At 50.4% G+C, this 21,931-nt stretch overlaps 1 protein-coding gene across 8 annotated transcripts in view; it reads left to right on the top strand.

Moving 5' to 3' along the window:
- Positions 1–21,713, top strand: part of LOC309530388 (uncharacterized protein) — a 51,744-nt gene extending 30,031 nt beyond the window's left edge. The window contains exons 1-8 of one of the 8 annotated variants that reach the window (XM_082219322.1): positions 3,667–3,853; positions 4,045–4,089; positions 5,423–5,467; positions 12,225–12,732; positions 12,924–13,005; positions 13,294–13,376; positions 16,184–16,310; positions 18,958–21,713. In XM_082219322.1, the coding sequence (XP_082075448.1) occupies positions 12,316–12,732; positions 12,924–13,005; positions 13,294–13,376; positions 16,184–16,310; positions 18,958–20,192 (1,944 nt within the window). In that variant the 5' untranslated portion in view covers positions 3,667–3,853; positions 4,045–4,089; positions 5,423–5,467; positions 12,225–12,315 and the 3' untranslated portion in view covers positions 20,193–21,713. The other 7 variants (XM_082219324.1, XM_082219323.1, XM_082219321.1 and 4 more) reach the window with 7 other exon arrangements.
- The last annotated feature ends 218 nt before the right edge of the window (positions 21,714–21,931 follow it).

Genomic DNA, 21,931 nt, shown 5'->3' with positions numbered 1-21,931 from the left:
AGTCTATACATTTTATGAAAATTACAATACATCATATAACATAAGCAGGAGTTATAAAAAATAATAATAAAATAGCGCACTGTCTTTCGTGTTGTGTCTTCCTGGAGTTCCACACCTCTGCTGGGTGGAGAGGATGTGGTCTCCTTCATCTCAGCTCCACAGCAGTTCTCTCAAAAAGACTTGGCACTCCAGAATGCGGGGAAATAATAATAATAATAATAATAATAATAATAATAATAATAATAATAATAGTATTTATTCAATTTATATACCCCCTTTATCAGAATATCCCAGGGCGGAGTACAACATTAAAAGCACAATACAGAACAACAATGATAAAAACATAATAAAAAGCATCCTGTGAGACAGCCGAGGAATGCAGCACTCCTTTTAAAACTTGAGTGGAGACTCACTGCTCACCTGCTTTTACGGCCACTAAGGGGCTGTGGTGATTCATCCAAGGGAGGCTCCTCTGCTGGCCCCCCGAAGATTCTGACATGGTCCACTCTTTCTCCTGTCACCCACAGCCATAGAATATGAAGAGAGTGGTCCTCCCAAACTCTGCCTGCCCTCCAACATGTTGCAGAGGGAAATTGGGACCGGCGACTTCTGGGGCCACGCTCCTGAATGAGTCACGTAACTCACGCGAGAGCAAGGACCCCCCAAAATGGGCGTCTTTTGGGGCCACAGTTTCACGGGAGCCAAAACAGGACACCTTGGGAGCCAATCAGAAGTCAGGGTGGCTTCTGGAATTGCAGGAAGTCCCACTCAAAGCAGGACAGTTGACAGGTATGTGAAGACCGCCAAAGATGGAGAGTCCACAACCCATAGTGCAGGCATCCCCAAACTCGGCCCTCCAGATGCTTTGAGACTACAACTCCCATTATCCCTAGTTAACAGTACCAGTGGTCAGGAATGATGGGAATTGTAGTCGCTAAACATCTGGAGGGGCAAGTTTGCCTATGCCTGCCATAGTCGATATGGCTGCCTTTCCCACTGTCTGAGATGCTTCTGCCCATTTCATCTGCTTAGCCAATCCAGATATTCAGGGCCATCAGGTCCCACCCCTGCCTCCAGCAATCTCTTTTGTTACACTCAATGGGTGTTTGGTGGAGGGCAAGGGGAACCATGGGGCAGGGTCCAGGATGCTCAGATTCCTGCCACCAGACCTCCCCTCTGAGGTCCCCCCAGGGCGCCTGCTCAGCTGAGAGGAGGGTGTCATAGCACAGGTAGCAAATCAGCTGCTGCTCCGTCCCTTGAGGGATTCCCCGCCTCACTTAATTGGCCAAATATTCCAAAAGGGCATCACCCGCCACTATATAAACCCTCTCACCCCCGGCAGCAGCAATGAGGTGGTACAGCTTTCAGGTGCTAAGTGTGTGTCCCTGCTTTGGGAGGGGGAACACAGCCCCCCCCCCCCGCAAAGTTTGGAGGATGAGCCAAGAGGTATAGCCGGACATTGGAAGGCAAAATGTTGCAGGAATTTATGTATAGGTTGGGGGGGGGGGTTGCCCCTGCAGCAGATATCATGCACATGCAGCCCACTACCAAAATCAGCACCATCACTTTTGTGACTTTTTTGACTGGTCCCAACAAAACAATTAATCACAGTTTCTTCCTATATTCTGCACTATACCAAATGTAAGAATTCACTGATAAATGTATCTATGTACTGGCTCACTGGGAAAACTTCAGAAATTCATTTAGACATGTGAGCTCAGCTACGCAGCAGCCCCTCTGCCTGAGGGATAATCCCTGGCCTCCTGATACCTGAGTGCTGGACAGGTTGCCATTCCAGAAATAACAAACCCAGACGAAGACAAAAGGGTGTGATTGACTTCGCTGGGAAACAGGGAAATGTAAATATCTATTTTGTTACACTCCATGCGTGTTTGGTGGAAGGCAAGGAGAACAATGGGGCAGGGTCTTCAAGAAAGACCAAGCCTACTGGCTGCTGTTTTGCTCCGGTATTCCTGGCTGGTGTCCTTGTTTTTTGTCCAAGGGAACCCTCAGATTTCTCCATTAACAAAACGTACCCAAAAGCCTTCAAAATGTGCCCTTTCCTGCATTTTGCAGCTCAGCCATGTGTAGTCCCAGGAGAGGCATGAACAGCGTGTCTTCCTGTTCCTCCCTCAGCTGAGACCTGCCTGGATGGAGACCTGAGAGCCACCTCTCAATCTCTGGGGGGCTGACCCATGGAAGAGGGAGCCAGCTTCTTTTCTCCTGCCCTAGAGGGGAGGGAGCACCCAGAAGAAGGGACCCAGAGGACCAGAAAGCAGTTTCTGCTGCCTAAAGAGCAGGAAGAACCTTCTGACGGGAAGAGCAGCAGAATCCCTTGGGAGATGGCGGACTCTCCTCCCTTGGAGGTTTTTAAGCAGAGGCTGGATGCTTTGGCTGAGATTCCTGCCTTGCAGGGGGGCTGGAATAGATGACCCTTGGGGCTCCCTCCCAGTCTAGGAGGAGGTTCCTTGCTTCCTGCAACCCCCTTTTCCCTGCAACCTCTTCCTCCAGTTTCTGGCCAAGGGAGGGAGCGGATCACAGACCAAGCAAGAGCGTCCCCTCAAAATGAGCATCTCTGGGATTGTGCAATCAGTGGCGTAGCGTGGGGGGTGCCAGGGGTGCCGGCCGCACCGGGCGCAACATTTTGGGGGGCGCGTTTGGCCGGCCCCCCTCGAGGAAGCGGGAACCTCTCCAAGGCGCAGCGCGCAGTAGGTGGAGGAAAAGAGCTGCGCAGCAGCAGCAGCAAAGCCGGGAGGAGCAGGAGGTGGAGCGAGCCTGCTAATTGCTTGCTGGGAATTACCCTAACTTTCGCTCCAAAACACACACTTTTTTGCTCCTAGAAAGGAAGGGAAAATGCCTGTGCGTGTTACAGAGCGAATGCACTCATGCTTGCTTTACAGCCAGGAGGAGGGGGTGGAGCTGAGGAGGAGGGAGGGAAGGAGAGCCATGGCAGCAAAGCGGGCAGCAGCCGCTTACACGCGAGGAGGGACAGACGGGAGCCATAGCGAGCCGAGCCGGGAAAAGCGCCGCGTAGCCAGCAACAGCTGCTGCAGCCTCAGCTAGCCAAGGTCCGTGCGCTCTCTAAACGGAGCAATGAGGCTGCAGAGGGATGGCAGGGCACAGGAGGGCTCTGAGCCACGAGCGCAGTGAAAACCAGTAAAAAAGTTTTTTAAAAGGCTGCTGGGGACAGGAGGGCACGGGATGAGGGAGAGGGGGAAATTACGATTCTCCCAGCGTCTCAGCTGATCCGCTGAGCAGGACTTGGGTTGCAGGGGATTCACCATTAGCTGTGTAAAGCAGCAAAGCGGGAGAGGAAAGGAGCTGCTTACACTGCTGTAAGTGGCTGCTGTCCGGTTGGCTCCTTTAAAGCAACAGTGCTCTTTCCCTCCCCCCTCAGCTCTCCGAAAAGCTCCTTCTCCACCCACCCCATGCGAGCTCCTTTTCCCCTTATTAGCCACATCCTTCTTCACCCACCCCACGCGTGTTCCTTGTCCCCTTAGCAGTGGCGTAGCGTGGGGGTGCAGGGGGGGCCGGGCGCAACATCCGGGGGTTAGGGTTAGGGGGCGCAAATCCACGGGTTAGGGGGCGCAAATTACTTGCCTTGCCCCGGGTGCTGACAACCCACGCTACGCCACTGTGTGCAATGCAGGAGAGAAAAGGCAGAGAGGACTGAGCAGGGTGGACTCGGCTTTGCAAGGGTTAAAAGGAACTGAGCTGCATTCCTAGAGGGGACAGGAAGGAAGGGGGGCCAGGTCCTCCAGAGGAAAAGCCCCTCCCTCCCCTTCCTGCAAGGGGGGGGGGGTTTGCTTTCCTCTGCTGCAAAGGCTGCCTTGCTCTCTTCCACGGGGATCTGGTGAGTCTCTTCCTCCCCCCCCCCAGGAGGGTGCAGTGGGGAGAAGGGGGGGGGGTCCCAGGGCTGCCCGAGGGGAGGGTGGCTCATGTGGGAGGGGGGGGAGCCCCAGGGAGGAGGGGGTCCTGCCAGGGAGGGACGGGGTTGCGCGAGGTTTGCAACTACAGTGCTGTATGTCCTGCAATTCTATGCAGGCGCTGCTTACTCCTTTGGGAAGGGCAGTCCTCTCCTGGGATCTGGTGAGTCTCCTCTCCCCCCCCCAGGAGGGTGGAATGGGGAGAAGGGGGGGGTCCCAGGGCTGCCCGAGGGGAGGGTGGCTCATGTGGGAGGGGGGGGAGCCCCAGGGAGGAGGGGGTCCTGCCAGGGAGGGACGGGGTTGCGCGAGGTTTGCAACTACAGTGCTGTATGTCCTGCAATTCTATGCAGGCGCTGCTTACTCCTTTGGGAAGGGCAGTCCTCTCCTGGGATCTGGTGAGTCTCCTCTCCCCCCCCCAGGAGGGTGGAATGGGGAGAAGGGGGGGGTCCCAGGGCTGCCCGAGGGGAGGGTGGCTCATGTGGGAGGGGGGGGAGCCCCAGGGAGGAGGGGGTCCTGCCAGGGAGGGACGGGGTTGCGCGAGGTTTGCAACTACAGTGCTGTATGTCCTGCAATTCTATGCAGGCGCTGCTTACTCCTTTGGGAAGGGCAGTCCTCTCCTGGGATCTGGTGAGTCTCCTCTCCCCCCCCCCCAGGAGGGTGGAATGGGGAGAAGGGGGGGGGTCCCAGGGCTGCCCGAGGGGAGGGTGGCTCATGTGGGAGGGGGGGGAGCCCCAGGGAGGAGGGGGTCCTGCCAGGGAGGGACGGGGTTGCGCGAGGTTTGCAACTACAGTGCTGTATGTCCTGCAATTCTATGCAGGCGCTGCTTACTCCTTTGGGAAGGGCAGTCCTCTCCTGGGATCTGGTGAGTCTCCTCTCCCCCCCCCCCAGGAGGGTGGAATGGGGAGAAGGGGGGGGGTCCCAGGGCTGCCCGAGGGGAGGGTGGCTCATGTGGGAGGGGGGGGAGCCCCAGGGAGGAGGGGGTCCTGCCAGGGAGGGACGGGGTTGCGCGAGGTTTGCAACTACAGTGCTGTATGTCCTGCAATTCTATGCAGGCGCTGCTTACTCCTTTGGGAAGGGCAGTCCTCTCCTGGGATCTGGTGAGTCTCCTCTCCCCCCCCCCCCCAGGAGGGTGGAATGGGGAGAAGGGGGGGGGGTCCCGGGGCTGCCCGAGGGGAGGGTGGCTCATGTGGGGGGGGGGGAGCCCCGGGAGCAGGGGGTCCTGCCAGGGAGGGGCGAGGTGGCAGGAACTGTCTCCTTCCTTTAGATCTTTTGGGGGAGGGGAGGGGAGGAGGTTACTGCCCCCCCTTCCAGAAAATAAATTATTCCAGAGCCCCCTGGGAAATCTAGCAGATAGAAATCTCGCTTCTGTAAATAAGGCTATCAGTCGGACTTCTGCTGTGTGTGACACGGGTCAGCAACAACAGAGGAAACACGTGTGAATGGTTGCTCCCAAACCTCTTCCTTTGTTTCCCTTCTTTCTTTCTCCTTATTGGCAGAGGAGGCCAGCCAAGCAGATCAAGCCAAGATTTATGAGGAGCTGGGTATGTTGAGTTGGAGAAGAGATAGGAGAGTCAGATTAGATGATTTATTACGGTCAGAGACCAGCTTATAAAACACACTTGGGGGTACAGTCACAGAAGTAAAACAGGCAATTTATGTACAACAACAAATTTAAAAACAAAGGACACCAACAAACTATCCCAGGGAGTTGAGTCAGAGTCACCCATGAAACCGAGTTTGGGGATTTTCATGACGGAGTATTTTGAGTTGGGAGATGGTCTGCGCCTACAGATCTCTACACAGAATCTGGCGACCATCCAGGTCATCTTCTGACCTTTGCCTAACAGGAAAAGGTCTAATTTTTGCTTTTGCGGGAGGTCAGCGAGCCTCACCAGCAGGGGATCAATGGTCTTGCTACGTGCCTCTTCGTAAAAGGGACGTCTAAAGAACAAGTGTTTTGGCTTCCTATCTCTCCCAATGGGCAGGTGAAAAGTCTCTGAGCATACGGGGCTTTTCTAGAGGCTCCATCCAGGACCAGCGAGGGAAGAGCCGAGCTTCTGGCGAGTGTCAAGGCCCTTCTTGCATTTCTAGATGCGAGAAAGAAGAGATATTCTGCCGGTGCAGCTATATATTTCTCGATTTCTCCAATTTTATGGTCGGGGCACCTTGCGCAGTCCTGTTGTCTCTCGGTGTCTAATATTCTTTGCCTGACCGTTCCTTTTGCCTGGCCCAAGCCCAGACTTAGAAGGTCTGGAGGGGCAAAACCCAGTTTCCGGTGGGTGTTCAGGACTGCAGTCTGCCAGCCTGACTGGAATTGGTCACAGAGGATCAATGGGGCTACTATCCCTCTGGGGAGCAGATTCAATGTCAGCCATTCGTAGATTGATGTTAGGCAGATGCTAGCTTCCACTCTCATCATCCCCGTTTCTCATCTAACCCATGCGTTTGAGACACATCTGGGCACTTGGAGGAGAGCTCTAAGAAGTCTATTTTTTAAAAAAAGTAATATTTTTTAAAGTTTTAAAAGTTACAAAAAGAAAAAAGAAAAACACCATATTAAACAAAAACAAAACAGCACATCACAATAAGAAAAAAGAAAAAAAGGAACAGAAAAAAAGCAGAAAAGTAGAAACAAGTAAAAAACACATCAAACCTTCCTGTAAAGGGAATTGGGGGTTGCTTGTGCGTAGAGGGTGCTGATGCTCTATGGCAGGGGTCTGCAACCTTTAAGACAAAAAGAGCCGCTTGGACCCGTTTCCGAAAAAAACAACAACAACTGGGAGCCGCAAAAACATTGCAACATTTAAAACAAATATAACACTGCATATATTGTTTCTGGCCTTAATGCTATATATACAGGATCGTGCAGTCAGCTGTCAATCTCAAGAAAAAAGGACAAATTAATAGCTAATTAAAATATTTAATTTACAACCAGGTAACCAGGTTAATGGGACTTTTGCTCCTGAACCTCAGTGCTCAGTACCTGCACATCAGGGCTGTAAGACGTCACCTTCATTTTCACACAGGCTTGCAAGCTGTCATCTGTGAGGCGTGATCGGTGTTTGTTTTTAATATAGTTCATGTTGGAGAAGACCTGCTCACATACATATGTGGAAGAGACCACAAGGGCCCTCGAGTCCAACCCCCTGCCAAGCAGGAAACACCATCAGAGCACTCCTGAGATATGGTTGTCAAGCCTCTGCTTAAAGACCTCCAAAGTAGGAGACTCCACCACACTCCTGGGCAGCAATTCACCAAACTTTCACCAAACTTTCCCCTGCTTCAAGCAACTAAAAAGGGGCTTCAGGCAACTAACTCTACGTGGAATTCCACGCGACCGCGACTGCATAATCAATGCCACAAAATGCCAAAGAAAATTAACCAGGGCCCCAGTGAACCATAAATCATAATCAGTGCCTGATGTAAATAATAATTAATAATGAGGGCCCAATGTCATCCTCGTCATTATAAAAATAATCCCTCTCTTCGCGCCGCCCAGCCTCCCAAGAAAAAAACCCCACTTCAAAAGGTCACAAAGCACAAATTCCACGCGACCACAACTTGCTATGCCCAATAACCAATGCCCCAAAATGCCATAGAAAATTAATCAGGGCCCCAGTGTACCATAAATCATAATCAGTGCCTCATGTAAATAATATATAATAATGAGGCATTCATCATTATAAAAATAGCTTTTTTGACACTTTTTATTATTTCTTTGTTTGACCCCTCAGAATTACTCCTCCTCATATAAATAAACATTAAATTAACAAGTTTCCTTTTTTTGAGTGTGTGTTCTTCACTCCCCTTCAAAACAGTGACCAGTGTATATGCCCCCTTTCAATGCAGCCTGCTTACAAAGGCGGGACGACAAAGACCAGCAATAAGCTGTTGCATAACGTTAAGGAAAACAATTCACCAAACTTCCCCCTGCTTAAGTTTAAAAAGGGGCTTCAGGCAACTAACTCCCACGTGGAATTTCCTATAGTAAGATGGCGGCCACCTCAGAAGACCACATGGGCAGATAAGATGGCTGCTGGGACGATCCGGTTACCCAGCAACAGCACAGCTGATACCGACGCTTTTGAAAGCAGCCGGCAAAGCAAGTGTTGGAGCTCCGAAGCCACAATGCTACGCATGTGACCAAATAGCGAGGACTTACTTTGCTAGAGACAAGCCCCGACGCTACCACAAGCCTCCCTCTCTTCGCGCCGCCCAGCCTCCCAAGAAAAAAACCCCACCTCAAACAGTCACAAAGCACAAATCAGTAAACATAATAAACATTAAATTAACAAGTTACCTTTTTTGGAGTGTGTGTTCTTCACTCCCCTTCAAAACAGTGACCAGTTTTGAACAGTGGCTTCAGGCAACTAACTCCTCCGCCTCCTCCTCCCCTCACGCCCGCCCCTCGCCTCCTTCCCTCGCGCCCTCCCCTCGACCCCGCCCCTCGCCTCCTTCCCTCGCGCCCTCCCCTCGACCCCGCCCCTCGCCTCCTTCCCTCGCGCCCTCCCCTCGACCCTGCCCCTCGCCTCCTTCCCTCGCGCCCTCCCCTCGACCCCGCCCCTCGCCTCCTTCCCTCGCACCCTCGCCTCCTTCCCTCGCGCCCTCCCCTCGACCCCGCCCCTCGCCTCCTTCCCTCGCGCCCTCCCCTCAACCCCGCCCCTCGCCTCCTTCCCTCGCGCCCTCCCCTCGACCCCGCCCCTCGCCTCCTTCCCTCGTGCCCTCCCCTCGACCCCGCCCCTCGCCTCCTTCCCTCGCGCCCTCCCCTCGACCCCGCCCCTTGCCTCCTTCCCTTGCGCCCTCCCCTCGACCCCGCCCCTCGCCTCCTTCCCTCGCGCCCTCCCCTCGACCCTGCCCCTCGCCTCCTTCCCTCGCGCCCTCCCCTCGACCCCGCCCCTCGCCTCCTTCCCTCGCACCCTCGCCTCCTTCCCTCGCGCCCTCCCCTCGACCCCGCCCCTCGCCTCCTTCCCTCACGCCCGCCCCTCGCCTCCTTCCCTCGCGCCCTCCCCTCGACCCCGCCCCTCGCCTCCTTCCCTCGCGCCCTCCCCTCGACCCCGCCCCTCGCCTCCTTCCCTCGCGCCCTCCCCTCGACCCCGCCCCTCGCCTCCTTCCCTCGCGCCCTCCCCTCGACCCCGCCCCTCGCCTCCTTCCCTCGTGCCCTCCCCTCGACCCCGCCCCTCGCCTCCTTCCCTCGCGCCCTCCCCTCGACCCCGCCCCTCGCCTCCTTCCCTCGCGCCCTCGCCTCCTTCCCTCGCGCCCTCCCCTCGACCCCGCCCCTCGCCTCCTTCCCTCGCGCCCTCGCCTCCTTCCCTCGCGCCCTCCCCTCGGCCCCGCCCCTCGCCTCCTTCCCTCGCGCCCTCGCCTCCTTCCCTCGCGCCCTCCCCTCGGCCCCGCCCCTCGCCTCCTTCCCTCGCGCCCTCGCTTCCTTCCCTCACGCCCTCCCCTCGCGCCCTCCCCTCGCCCCCGCCCCGCGCCTCCGCCCCAGAGCCGCAGCAAAGGCTTTAAAGAGCCGCATGCGGCTCTGGAGCCGCAGGTTGCCGACCCCCCGCTCTATGGCAACGTTCCCTGGCTAAAACTTTCCCTGGCTGAACAGCCCTTTCTCCGTGGCTGTGTCAGTCACTGGCAGAATCCGTCAGTGGGCGTTTCCTGAACTTCTTCCAACATAAAAATTCCTTGACGCCAAGTCTCCGCCTAGCCTCCCTGCGCGGATGTCTGCAGCGAAGAGTGGGCGTGGCCAGCGGAGGTCCTGGACTCTCCCCGCTGGTCTCTGTGGAAGAGTCTTGGAGCCATCTCTCCAAAGTCCTTCCCTGCTCCCCTTTCTCCCAGGTGTCCCGCTGATTTCCTTCCCCAACGGAAGTGTTCTCTCTCCCTCTGCTGGTCCCTTCTCCCGCATCGTTGGGGAGCCTTACCTCCACTCTTTGCTCCGATGGCAGTTCCCTGACGCTTCCCATAACTTATCTTTCATTTGCTTATTTCCTTGACCTCCTCACACCTCCCTTTTTTGTATTCTAGTTCAGTTAGCTATTTCAGCAAATCCTTTCCATCTCTTCCACTTTTTGTCCTGTAATTTATCTTAATATAATATAACTTAACTTTCCCTCCTTTCACCAATTAACAGTCTGTTTTTTCCTAAACCTTTATAACATTTCTGCTAAAACCACATAGCTTCATTCCAACATCCTTCTAACATTCATTAATTTTACAATGTTTCTGTAGATAGTCTTTAAATTTCTTCCAATCTTCCTCCACCAACTCTTCTCCCTGGTCTCGGATTCTGCCAGTCATTTCCGCCAGTTGCATATAGTCCATCACCTTCATCTGCCATTCTTCCCAGGTGGGTAGATCTTGTGTCTTCCAGTACTTTGCAATAAGTAGTCGTGCTGCTGTTGTAGCGTACATAAAGAAAGTTCTACCCTTCTTTGGCACCATGCCCAGGAGAAAGGCCTCTGGCTTCTTCAGAAAGGTATAATAATAATAAGAAGAGTTTGGATTTGATATCCCGCCTTTCACTCCCCTTCAGGAGTCTCAAAGCGGCTAACATTCTCCTTTCCCTTCCTCCCCCACAACAAGCACTCTGTGAGGTGAGTGGGGCTGAGAGACTTCAAAGAAGTGTGACTAGCCCAAGGTCACCCAGCAGCTGCATATGGAGGAGCGGAGACTCGAACTCAGTTCACCAGATTACAAGACTACCGCTCTTAACCACTACACCACACTGGCTATATTTAAATACCTTTTTCATTTCATTATAGATCATCTCCCAGAAAGCCTTAATCCTTGGGCATGTCCACCGAAGGTGAAAGAATGTACCTTCAGTCTCTTTGCATTTCCAACATTTATTATTGGGCAAATGATAAATTTTTGCAAGCTTGACTGGTGTCATGTACCACCTGTAGATCATTTTCATTATATTTTCTGTTAAGCCATTACATCCCGTAAACTTCACACCTGTGGTCCATAACTGTTCCCAGTGAGCCATCATAATATTATGTCCAACATCTTGTGCCCATTTAATCATAGCTGAGTTCACCATTTCATCCTGGGTATTCCATTTCAACAGCAAGTTATACATTCTTGACAAGTTCTTAATTTTGGGATGTAACAGTTCTGTTTCCAATTTTGATTTTTCCACCTGGAAGCCATTTTTTAAATCCAAATTATATGCTTCCATTATTTGGTAATAATGAAGCCAGTGAGAGCTCTAAGAAGTGAGAGCTCTCAAGGGGGGAGGAAGCCGAGGAAGGCGGGGGCAAAAAGGAACCATAAAGGAGTTGTGCCAAAGTTTTGGCCTTGTATAGTTTTAGAGCTGCGGGAACGAAGAAGCCCCCTTGTGCTCTGAAAAATTTAAGGATACAATTTGCGGGTTTTTCCGCTGAACTCCCGATGGAGTTTATGTGTAGTTTGTTGGCTCCTGAGGCCTGTACCACCTTTCCTAGATACTTATAGTTTGTGACTAGTTCTATTTATGGCCTTGGAGTTCCCAGCTTCTAAGCTTTGGTTTTGCCCCAAAAGCGAGTACCTTGGTCTTTTGATAGTTGATTTTGAGACATTCAAATTCACAGTATGAGTCCAATGGGGGTTCTAGATAAAATTACTGCATCGTCGACATATAGCAGGACCGAAAGCTTCGGAGGGTGGAGTTCTGAGTCATGGAGTGCAGATACTAAATTATTTAGATAGAAATTGAATAGTAGCAGGGCCAATAGGCACCCTTGCCTGACTCCTTTAGAGGTTTTAATAGGGTCCTGACTCTAAGAGCCGTGTTTGCGCGCAGTGCCTGAATTAAGAGCAGAAGCTCTTAATTCTATGTAGGTACCCTGTAGTATGTCCGAGAGTCTGGTTCTGGAGACTGTATCAAAGGCTGCTTTTAGATCAACAAAGGCAGTCTACAGTGAGGCCTGCCTTTAGGAGAGCCATGTCACCTGGGCGCAGGATTCCAACCCATGGCTTCAAGCTACAAGAAAGGAGATTCAGATTCAACACACCTAGTCATTTTTCATGAGGCACCAATGACTCCCTTGTCAATCAGTTCTGACTTCATGCATTGACTGGAAGGAAGGAGCAACCAGGCTGATTCGCCTCGCATTAATCTCTTCGCTTGCCTCCACATTTCCACAATCTCCCTTCTAGAGGCCTACATCTCCTCCTCCTCCTCCTTTTTAGAAAGATAGCTCAGAGTCTGGGCTGTGGTGCAGTCCTACCCTGGTTCCCAGCAAGACTCATCCATGCTTGCTCAGGGAAACCTTTTCTTCTCCTGATGCTGTACAACTTTTGTAACAGAACAATGTATTTGCTTTGTAGGATTTGCTAGAGCTTCTCATTCAGACAGACAGAACTTGGCAGAAGACCAAAGGGTTCCTTCCCATCTCTCAGAGGCTTCCTGAGAGCACAGATGGATGAGCGAGACACAGCTGGTCCTAGAGCAGGAAGAGGCCATGCCATCCAAACTGGGAGCAGTGGGGGATTCTTGGAAAACTCTGTGCAGAAGATCCTGGGTGAGGAGGACGCCCTCTGCTCAGAGGTGCAGAGCCAGCAGTTGAGGCAGTTCTGCTTCCAGGAGGCCAAAGGACCCCGAGAGGTTTGCAGCCAACTCTACCACCTTGATCATCAGTGGCTGGAGCCAGAAAAGCACACGAAAGCTGAGATGCTTGACCTGGTGAACTTGGAGCAGTTCCTGGCTGTCCTTCCACCAGAGATGGAGACCTGGGTAAGGGACTGTGGAGCGGAGACCAGTTCCCAGGCGGTGGCCCTGGCCGAAGGTTTCCTCCTGAGTCAGGCAGAGGAGAGAGAGCAGGCAGAGAGAAAGCAGGTGAGAGAGACTTTCGTCTGGATACTCCCAAGGGGCTCCAAACAGGATGGAGAACATCCAGAAAAGGTCTGCTGATGGCCCATCCATTTTCGGGGAATGAAAGCTAACACCCTAAAGTATCTGTCTTTGCGTTCTCTTTCTAATATTTCTCAGCTTTCATTTACAGTTTTGAATCCTTGTTGTTCTTTCAGAAAAGGGATCATTTTGCAGAAATGGACCTGGATTCCTGTGAGGCAGAGAGGCCTCCGTTGGACACCAGAGAGAGGCCACTGGGTAAGGTGGAAGGTGGCTTTTCTCCATTTGGTCTTGTTCTGTCGGTTTTCCAACTCATCTGAGGGTTCTTTTCATCTTGGTGTTTTTTTTTGAGGGGTGGGGCTTGGGAACAAGGGTTCAGAGGAGGGAGATGTATTTCTGCACACCTAACATAAAATGGGTACAAACCTTCAACAGCACTCAGCAGGTAAGGCTTTCTCAAAGCCCATCTGTAGTTAGAGATGTCCTGTTTCCTCTGTGAGAGAAGCAGGCACTCCGAGCATCCTGATTACCTTTTTTCTCTTGCAGGTGGCAGAAGGATGCTGGCAAGACCTCCTGATCCGCCTTTTCATGGTGGCAGAAGGGAAGCAGCGGCTGTGGAACCAGATCAGGTCAGGGGAAGCTGCCTTGTGGGAACAGAGGCCGAGGGATGGAGCAATGTCATGGACTGGTTGGGCACAGAGGAATGGTGGGAGGAAGCAGCCGGGGAACCAGGAAGAGAAGATGGCTCTGAGCCCAAGGAGTGGAGGTGGAGGAAGGGTGAGCAGTGAAAGGGAGAAGCCTGGGAAGAGGAGGTGTCAGAAGCTGAAGGGGAAACAGGGCTTAGTGAGCTGGGAGACTCTGTGTCAGAATGCAGTGCAGAATCAGAGGCAGAAGGGGAAGGAGATGAGTGGGAGGAGGAAGGTCGAGAGGCAGAGGTGAGTCAGGAGAAGGAGGAGCCACGGGGGCTCCCTCTCCTCTTGCCAGAATCCACCCTCCCTGGTTGTCTCTCAGAGCCAAAAGAGGTCTAAAATGGAGGAGTAAAGGCAGGCTGCACACTGGCGCACTGTTCAATCACTTGCCAGAAACCCCAGAGAGGAGGGGACTTGGAAAGCTGTGGGGAGCCGGGGGCCTTCACTCTCAGCAACTGCTTTTGTGGACGAAGAGGCTCAGGGAATGAGCTGCTGTTTTCATTAAGCCCGAAACTCAGCCAAGTATGTGAACATCGTGTTCTTGCTGATAGAGAGTTAACTCCAGCTGTGAACTGTGGGATTTCCTGCCCAGATAACTCTGTGACACCAGCCTTCTGAATGTTGCCAGTAGGATTCATCTGTAGTTGCAGTTTTCATGGAATCCTAGAGTTGAAGGGGACCCCAAGGGTCATCAAGTCCCACCCCCTGCATTGCAGGAGTCTCAGCTAGATAATCCAAGACAGATGGCCATCCAAACTAGGCTTCTTGTATTTCTGTATTCATCAATGAATGCTAAAATAGGCTTCTAAGCAGCGGACAGACGAGTACAAATAATTTCCAGGATTCACCTAGCCAGCCCTATCTGCTGTAAAATGGGGCCTGCCCCCACTCCTCCCCCTCTCCATGCCCCCATGAACCCCTTGAATTTGGCTCTAGGGCATTGGGCGGGAACCTCCCCAGAACAACTCACGAGGAGAGGAGAAAGTGGATCCTTCCATTGGGGAAACTGGAATGCTTGTGTAGGTCAGATTCAGAATGCGTCATCCGCCACCGGCGCTCTAGCCATCTCAACGATTGTTTCATTGCCCCCAGATCCGTGGAAAACCACGGGGCTGTCCGGGCTCCATGCAATCGGAGAGGGCGCTTCGGAGCCAAACAGTCAATAGCCCTGGTTAACTCCACATTCCAGCGGGCCACCAGGGAATCAGCTGAAAGGCCATCAACATGGGATAAAGCATCCCTTACCACTCTCTGGAAACCATTTGGATCCATTAAGTGGTGGGGGCGGACCATCCGAATTGGTCCCACCTCCCTGCAGAGGGGATGGGTCGCAGAGAAGTCCAGTTGCACCAGGAAGTGATCTGACCATGGCACTTCTTTCGTTTCGCTTTTACTTAGTGTCAGATCACCAACATCCATAGAGGTAAACACCAGGTCCAAGGCATGTCCACGGCTATGGGTTGGGCCAGACTTATTCAGGGACAGCCCCATGGAGGCCATGTTTTACACGAAGTCCCGAGCGGCCCCTTGTAAGGTCGTGTCGGCATGGATGCTAAAATCCCTAGGACGACCAAGCTAGGTGTCTCCAGGAGAACATCCGCCACGACCTGAAGCAGCTCGGGCAGGGAATCCTTGGTGCAGCGGGGAGGTCGGTACACCAAAAGGAATCCTGTACTGCCCCTATTGCCCAACTTCCAGAACATGCACTCAGAAAACTGGGTCTTCCCAATAGGACGCCTGGTGCAAACTAATGACTTCCTAAAAATCACAGCAACCCCCCCCTCCCCGCCCTCATGACCTGGGTTGCTGTGCGTAAGAGAAACCTGGTGGACAAGCAGCGGCAAGAACAGGCCCATCTGCTTCATCCAACCAAGTCTCTGTCACACATGCCAGGTCAAGTTCTCCATCCACGATCACGTCATGGATGGCTGTGGTCTTATGAATCATTGACCTGGCATTGCACAGCAGCACCTTCAGGTCATGTGGGTATCCCTTGCTGATTCTAGTATCCGTCCGGACAGGACCAGACCCGGAGGCAGGGATAGTCCTCAGACAACGACTAAACCTGCCTCCTCTGTAATGACATGGTCTGGTCTTAGCGTAACTCCTCCTCCTACCCGTGATCACTGAGATCGGTTGTCCCAGTGCACCCCCCCCCTGTGGAACATGCCCCAGCCATTTTGTTGGCTGCGACCCACTCCCCAGCAGCCCTGGCCCCTCCCCTTAAGAACAAAATAACACCTTAAACAAACAAACAAAACCAATAAAACAATACAAACAAAAAATATAAAAATTACAAAAACATCAAAATAAAAAAATAATAATTCCCCAAGTCCAACCAAACATCAATACCCCCCACATACAGAAAATCCAACGAAAATTTTTAAAAACATTTAAAAAACACTCTGTGCCCCTCCGGCAGTAACAACTGTCCTAGTGAGGCCTGTCAGGCCCTGCCCTGGGCCAGGTGGTAAGTGGCAGGAAGGAGCAGGGCCCTCAGGCACTCACTCAGGGGAGTCTTCCTGGGCAGCAGGCAGCAAGCAGCACGCAGTCCTTATGAGGCTTCAGGCCCCGCCCCAGGCCAGATGGTAAGTGGCAAGAGCAGGGCCCTCAAGCACTCACTCAGGGCAGTCCTCCTGGTCCTCCTGGAAATAACACAGCAATTAACAGGAAGGAAATAACAGAGCATTGTGTAGCAGATCATATTTCTGCTGTCTCAGAGGAGGACATTTCCCTTTTTCTTTTAGGGTCCAGTGTGCTTTGAAGATGTCGCTGTTCGTTTCACGGACGAGAAGTGGGAGTTGCTGGATCCTGACCAGAGAGCTCTGCATAAGGACGTCATGGAGGAGAATTGGGGTATCGTGGCCTCTCTTGGTAAGCCTTTTTGTGGGATCGTCCTATCTGCCAGGAAATTCAAAAATACATCTATGTGACAAACCTCATATATTTTCACAGCGCCCCCTACAACACCTGGGAACCTAACACCCCCACAAGAAATAGTAGATTACAGTTTTTTCTGTGAACAATCTTCCTCCAGTTCTGCCTCCTTCTACCACAGTTGGGCTGATCTGAACTGCCCAGGCATCTTAAATGTCAGCTTCAGAATTGTTCGGAAAGATAAGTAGCTTCTGTCAGGTTTTCTGTTTTTGTTTTTGCTGCTGTCAGTCTTGGGTTGACCAAAGAGACGACTGACACTGGAGATGGAGGGGATGCCATGACTGGGCCAAACAACATCTGCCCCAGAGAAGAGCCAGGCTGATTGAATCTCAGGTAGTACTAGCAGTGATAATAATAGTAGTAATAATAATTTTTATTAAAAAAATCCTTCCAGTAGCACCTTAAAGACCAACTAAGTTAGTTCTTGGTATGAGCTTTCGTGTGCATGCACACTTCTTCAGATAATTTTTATGTATACCCTTACCATCTCGTTGGGTTGCCCCAGCCAATCTGGGAAGCTTCCAACACATATACAGTGGTACCTCTGGTTGCGAATGGGATCCGGCCAGATCCCGAGGTTTTTGCAACCCAAGGATCACTGCGCATGGATTTGCCGCTTTCATAAGCTGATATTTATATAACCCGAGGGTTACGTAACCCAAGGTGCTACTGTATAAACATGAAACAGTAATAATAACAACAATCTAATCCAATGAAAAAAGTACAAAAATTTTACAAAAAGTACAAAATTTTTAAAATGAGTAACTTACTTCAACCAAAGCAACATTCAACCAACGATTAGAATCCAATAATAAATTCATTGGTTTATTGCAAATAACAAAGGTAATGAACACTGCCTTCTCTACAACAAATTTAATGAGTATTATTTCCTAACTGGGGGCTCCATTTGTTCCTGAGGCTCTAATCCCTTTTTCTCTCCATTGCAGATTGTGATGAATTGGACATCAAGAAGAAAGGTGAGCACAACACAATCTGCAGAGTGGAGAAGGCACGTAAAAATTTGGAATGTGGAAAGAGCTGCACTCAGAGCTCCCAATCCAGTTCCCATCAACGAAATCTCATTGGAAAGAAACCCTATCAGTGCATGGAATGTGGAAAGAGCTTCAGTAGAAGCGCCGATCTCACTAAACATCAAAGAATTCATACAGGGGAGAAACCCTATCAGTGTGTGGAATGTGGAAAGAGCTTCAGTATGAGCTCCGATCTCACTAAACACCTAAGAATTCATACAGGGGAGAAACCCCCCCAGCCCCAAAGAGCAAAGAAGCCAAGACAGCGCGCGGGATCCATAGCCGCGCAACCTCTCCAGCCAGGAGCTAAACCTCTCCAGCGCGGCTAAAGAAGAAGACAAGGCAGTCCAGGGCAGGCACTCACTGCCCTGGCTTCCTCTTTAGCCTTGCACAGCATCTTTAGCCTTGTGCAACAGGATGGATCATGCCCGCTGTCCACCGGGGCTGGACTAGATGACTCCTGGGGTTCCCTTCTAACCCTGCAATTCTATGACCTCAGAAGGTGTTTGGGGTCTCCACCACTGGAGGCTTTTAAGCAGCGGTTGGGGGACCATCTGCCTGGCGTTCTTTAGCTGTGATTCCTACATTGTGAGGGGGCTGGGCTAGATGACCCTCAGGTGGCCCTCCCAACTCTATACAGTCCTACAGTTCTGCAGCAGGAGATCCACAGCCTTGCAAAGCCTCCCCCCCCAGAGGCGCACAAGTCTAAAGAGGAAGCCAGGGCAGCGAACGGGATGGATCGCGCTCGCTGCCCTGGCTTCCTCTTTAGCCTTGCGAAGCCTCCCCCCCGGCGTGCAAGTCTAAAGAGGAAGCCAGGGCAGCGAACGGGATGCATTGCGCTCGCTGCCCTGGCTTCCTCTTTAGCCTTGCGAAGCCTCCACCCACCCCCCACCCCCGCTGGAGAGGCGCGCAAGTCTAAAGAGGAAGCCAGGGCAGCGAACGGGATGGATCGCGCTCGCTGCCCTGGCTTCCTCTTTAGCCTTGCGAAGCCTCCCCCCCCGAGGCGCGCAAGTCTAAAGAGGAAGCCAGGGCAGCGAACGGGATGGATCGCGCTCGCTGCCCTGGCTTTCTCTTTAGCCTTGTGAAGCCTCCCCCCGGCTGGAAAGGTTGTGCAAGGCTTTTCTAGAGGAGGGAGAAGGGACTGACTGGCGGCGTCAGTCCCTTCTCCCTCTTGGGGAAAAGCCCGCAAGAGCCGCGCGAAGCTTGTGTGGGGCTCTTGAGGGCTTTTCCTGCCTGCCTCCTCCCTGCATTCGCTCCATAGGACGCACAGACTTTTCCCCTTAGTTTTTAAGACGGGAAAAGTGCGTCCTATGGTGCGAAAAATACGGTACAAAAATTTTACAAAAAGTACAAAATTTTTAAAATGAGTAACTTACTTCAAACAAAGCAACATTCAACCAATGATTAGAATCCAATAATAAATACATTGGTTTATTGCAAATAACAAAGGTAATGAACACTGCCTTCTCTACAACAAATTTAATGAGTATTATTTCCTAACTGGGGGCTCCATTTGTTCCTGAGGCTCTAATCCCTTTTTCTCTCCATTGCAGATTGTGATGAATTGGAAATCAAGAACAAAGGTGAGCACAACACAATCTGCAGAGTGGAGAAGGCACGTAAAAATTTGGAATGTGGAAAGAGCTGCAGTCAGAGCTTTTCTCTCACTTCCCATCAAATAATTCATACAGGGGAGAAACCCTATCGGTGCATGGAATGTGGAAAGAGCTTCAGTAGAAGCGCCGATCTCATTAAACATCAAAGAATTCATACAGGGGAGAAACCCTATCAGTGTGTGGAATGTGGAAAGAGCTTCAGTAGCAACTCAAATCTCACAAAACATCAAAGAATTCATACAGGGGAGAAACCCTATCAGTGTGTGGAATGTGGAAAGAGCTTCAGTCACAGCCACGGTCTCACTTCCCATCACAGAATTCATACAGGGGAGAAACCCTATCAGTGCATGGAATGTGGAAAGAGCTTCAGTATGAGCTACAATCTCACTAAACATCAAAGAATTCATACAGGGGAGAAACCCTATCAGTGTATGGAATGTGGAAAGAGCTTCAGTATGAGCTGCAATCTCACTTCCCATCAAATAATTCATACAGGGGAGAAACCCTATCGGTGCATGGAATGTGGAAAGAGCTTCAGTAGAAGCGCCGATCTCACTAAACATCAAAGAATTCATACAGGGGAGAAACCCTATCAGTGTGTGGAATGTGGAAAGAGCTTCAGTATGAGCTCCGATCTCATTAAACACCAAAGAATTCATACAGGGGAGAAACCCTATCGGTGCATGAAATGTGGAAAGAGCTTCAGTATGAGCTCCCGTCTCACTTCCCATCAAAGAATTCATACAGGGGAGAAACCCTATCAGTGCATGGAATGTGGAAAGAGCTTCAGTATGAGCTCCAGTCTAACTTCCCATCAGATAATTCATACAGGGGAGAAACCCTATCAATGTGTGGAATGTGGAAAGAGCTTCAGTAGAAGCTCCGATCTCACTAAACATCAAAGAATTCATACAGGGGAGAAACCCTATTGGTGCATGGAATGTGGAAAGAACTTTAGTAGAAGCGCCGATCTCACTAAACATCAAAGAATTCATACAGGGGAGAAACCCTATCAGTGTGTGGAATGTGGAAAGAGTTTCAGTATGAGCTCCGATCTCACTAAACATCAAAGAATTCATACAGGGGAGAAACCCTATCAGTGCGTGGAATGTGGAAAGAGCTTCAGCCAGAGCTCCAATCTCACTTCCCATCAAAGAATTCATACAGGGTAGAAGCTCTATCAGTGTGTGGAATGTGGAAAGAGCTTCAGTAGCAGCTTTGATCTCACTAAGCATCAAAGAATTCATACAGGGGAGAAACCCTATCAGTGTGTGGAATGTGGAAAGACCTTCAATCAAAAGTCCTTTCTCACTTACCATCAAAGAATTCATAGCTCGAAGAAGGCTTTAGGTAGTTTGCTCTCCCTTACTTCCTGTTTTCTTGTTGATCTATCCTAGTTTGGGAAAACCACTCCATTAAAGTCCCCCATCAATATCAATTGTTGATCCATCCATTCTAACAGTTTGTTACCTAATTCAGAATAAAATGCTGACTTTTTGTCATTTGGTGCATATATCCCCACCACATTTATCTTTTCTCCTTGATGGATGATCTGTACTACTATCGTTCTCCCCTCTTCGTCTTTATATAATAGTTTTGGATCAAGTTTTTCTTTTATATATAATACCACTCCTCTTTTCTTGACATTATCTGATGCTACAAAGTCCAACCCTAATTTCTTATTACTTAAAATTCTTTTGTGTTTTCTTGTTACATGAGTTTCTTGTAGACAGATTATGTCAAGGTTCTTTTTGAGCAATACATGAGCAATTTGGTTCCTTTTATTTTTATTGTTAAGCCCGTTCACATTCCACGAGATAATTTTTAAAGTCATTTTTAATGTACAATCAGTAAGTGGTCAAATCTAAGTTAGATCTACTGTTCCTTGTTATCTGTCTCTTCCTCTTCTTTCCCTTCGTCTAGATTTTCCTCCCCTTCTCCCTCTCTACTTCCTTCACCTCCGCCCCTCTCTTCCCCCATCTGCTCCCCTTCTTGTTCCCGCCCTCCCAACCTTCCCAGTTCCTTCTCATATCTTCTTGCAAATTTCTCCAATTCCAGAGGGCTGGATAGTTTGAATCTTTTTTTCTTGAAATAGAATGAAATCCCTTCCGGAAACTCCCATCTATATTGGATCCCGTTCTTCTTCAGTTGGTTAGTTAGATTTTTATAAACATCTCTCTTACGAAGAAATCTCGAAGGAATCTCTTTAAATATAATAATTGGCTTTCCTTCAATACATAGTTTTTGATTATAGTTTAGCTTTAGTATTTCATTTCTTATGTCCAGGGAGTTAAACATGACCAGGACATCTCCTGGCAATTTCTTCCCTCTGACTTTGGCTAATTTTGTTTTTATCCGAAAGATATTTACAACTGAGTATCCTATGTCTTCTTCCTTCATATCTAACCAAACTGCCAATTCTCTAACCAATTTAGATCATATATTTTCATTTGGTTCCTCAGGGATCCCCCTAAATTTCAGGTTTGATTGCTTCTGTCTCATTTGAGTCATCGCCACACTATCTAACAGTGTTTGGCAAATATGTAAAGGAGACAAGACACGTAACTTCAGAAATTATCTGATACTTACCAATGAAGTAAAGGGAAGTCTGAGGCTCGGCGGAGCCCAAAATAACTGTGTATTAGATATATGATTTTTGTAACAGCTATGTTATATGTAACTTATGTAACCTAGACTGTGTATATGTATAATTAATGGAAAACCATTAAAATTTTATATGCAAAAAAAAAAAATTATGTTTTATCCCATGTTGATGGCCTTTCAGCTGATTCCTGGTGGCCCGCTGAAATGTGGAGTTAACCAGGGCTATTGACTGTTTGGCTCCGAAGCGCCCTCTTTGATTGCATGGAGCCCAGACAGCCCTGTGGTTTTCTTTGGAGCTGAGGGTGAT

The sequence above is a fragment of the Podarcis vaucheri genome, assembly GCF_965113315.1.
Source record: "Podarcis vaucheri genome assembly, chromosome: 4".
Classification (NCBI taxonomy): domain Eukaryota; kingdom Metazoa; phylum Chordata; class Lepidosauria; order Squamata; family Lacertidae; genus Podarcis; species Podarcis vaucheri.
The sequence above is the reverse complement of the archived record's forward strand: the minus strand, read 5'-3'. Positions and strand labels throughout refer to the sequence as shown.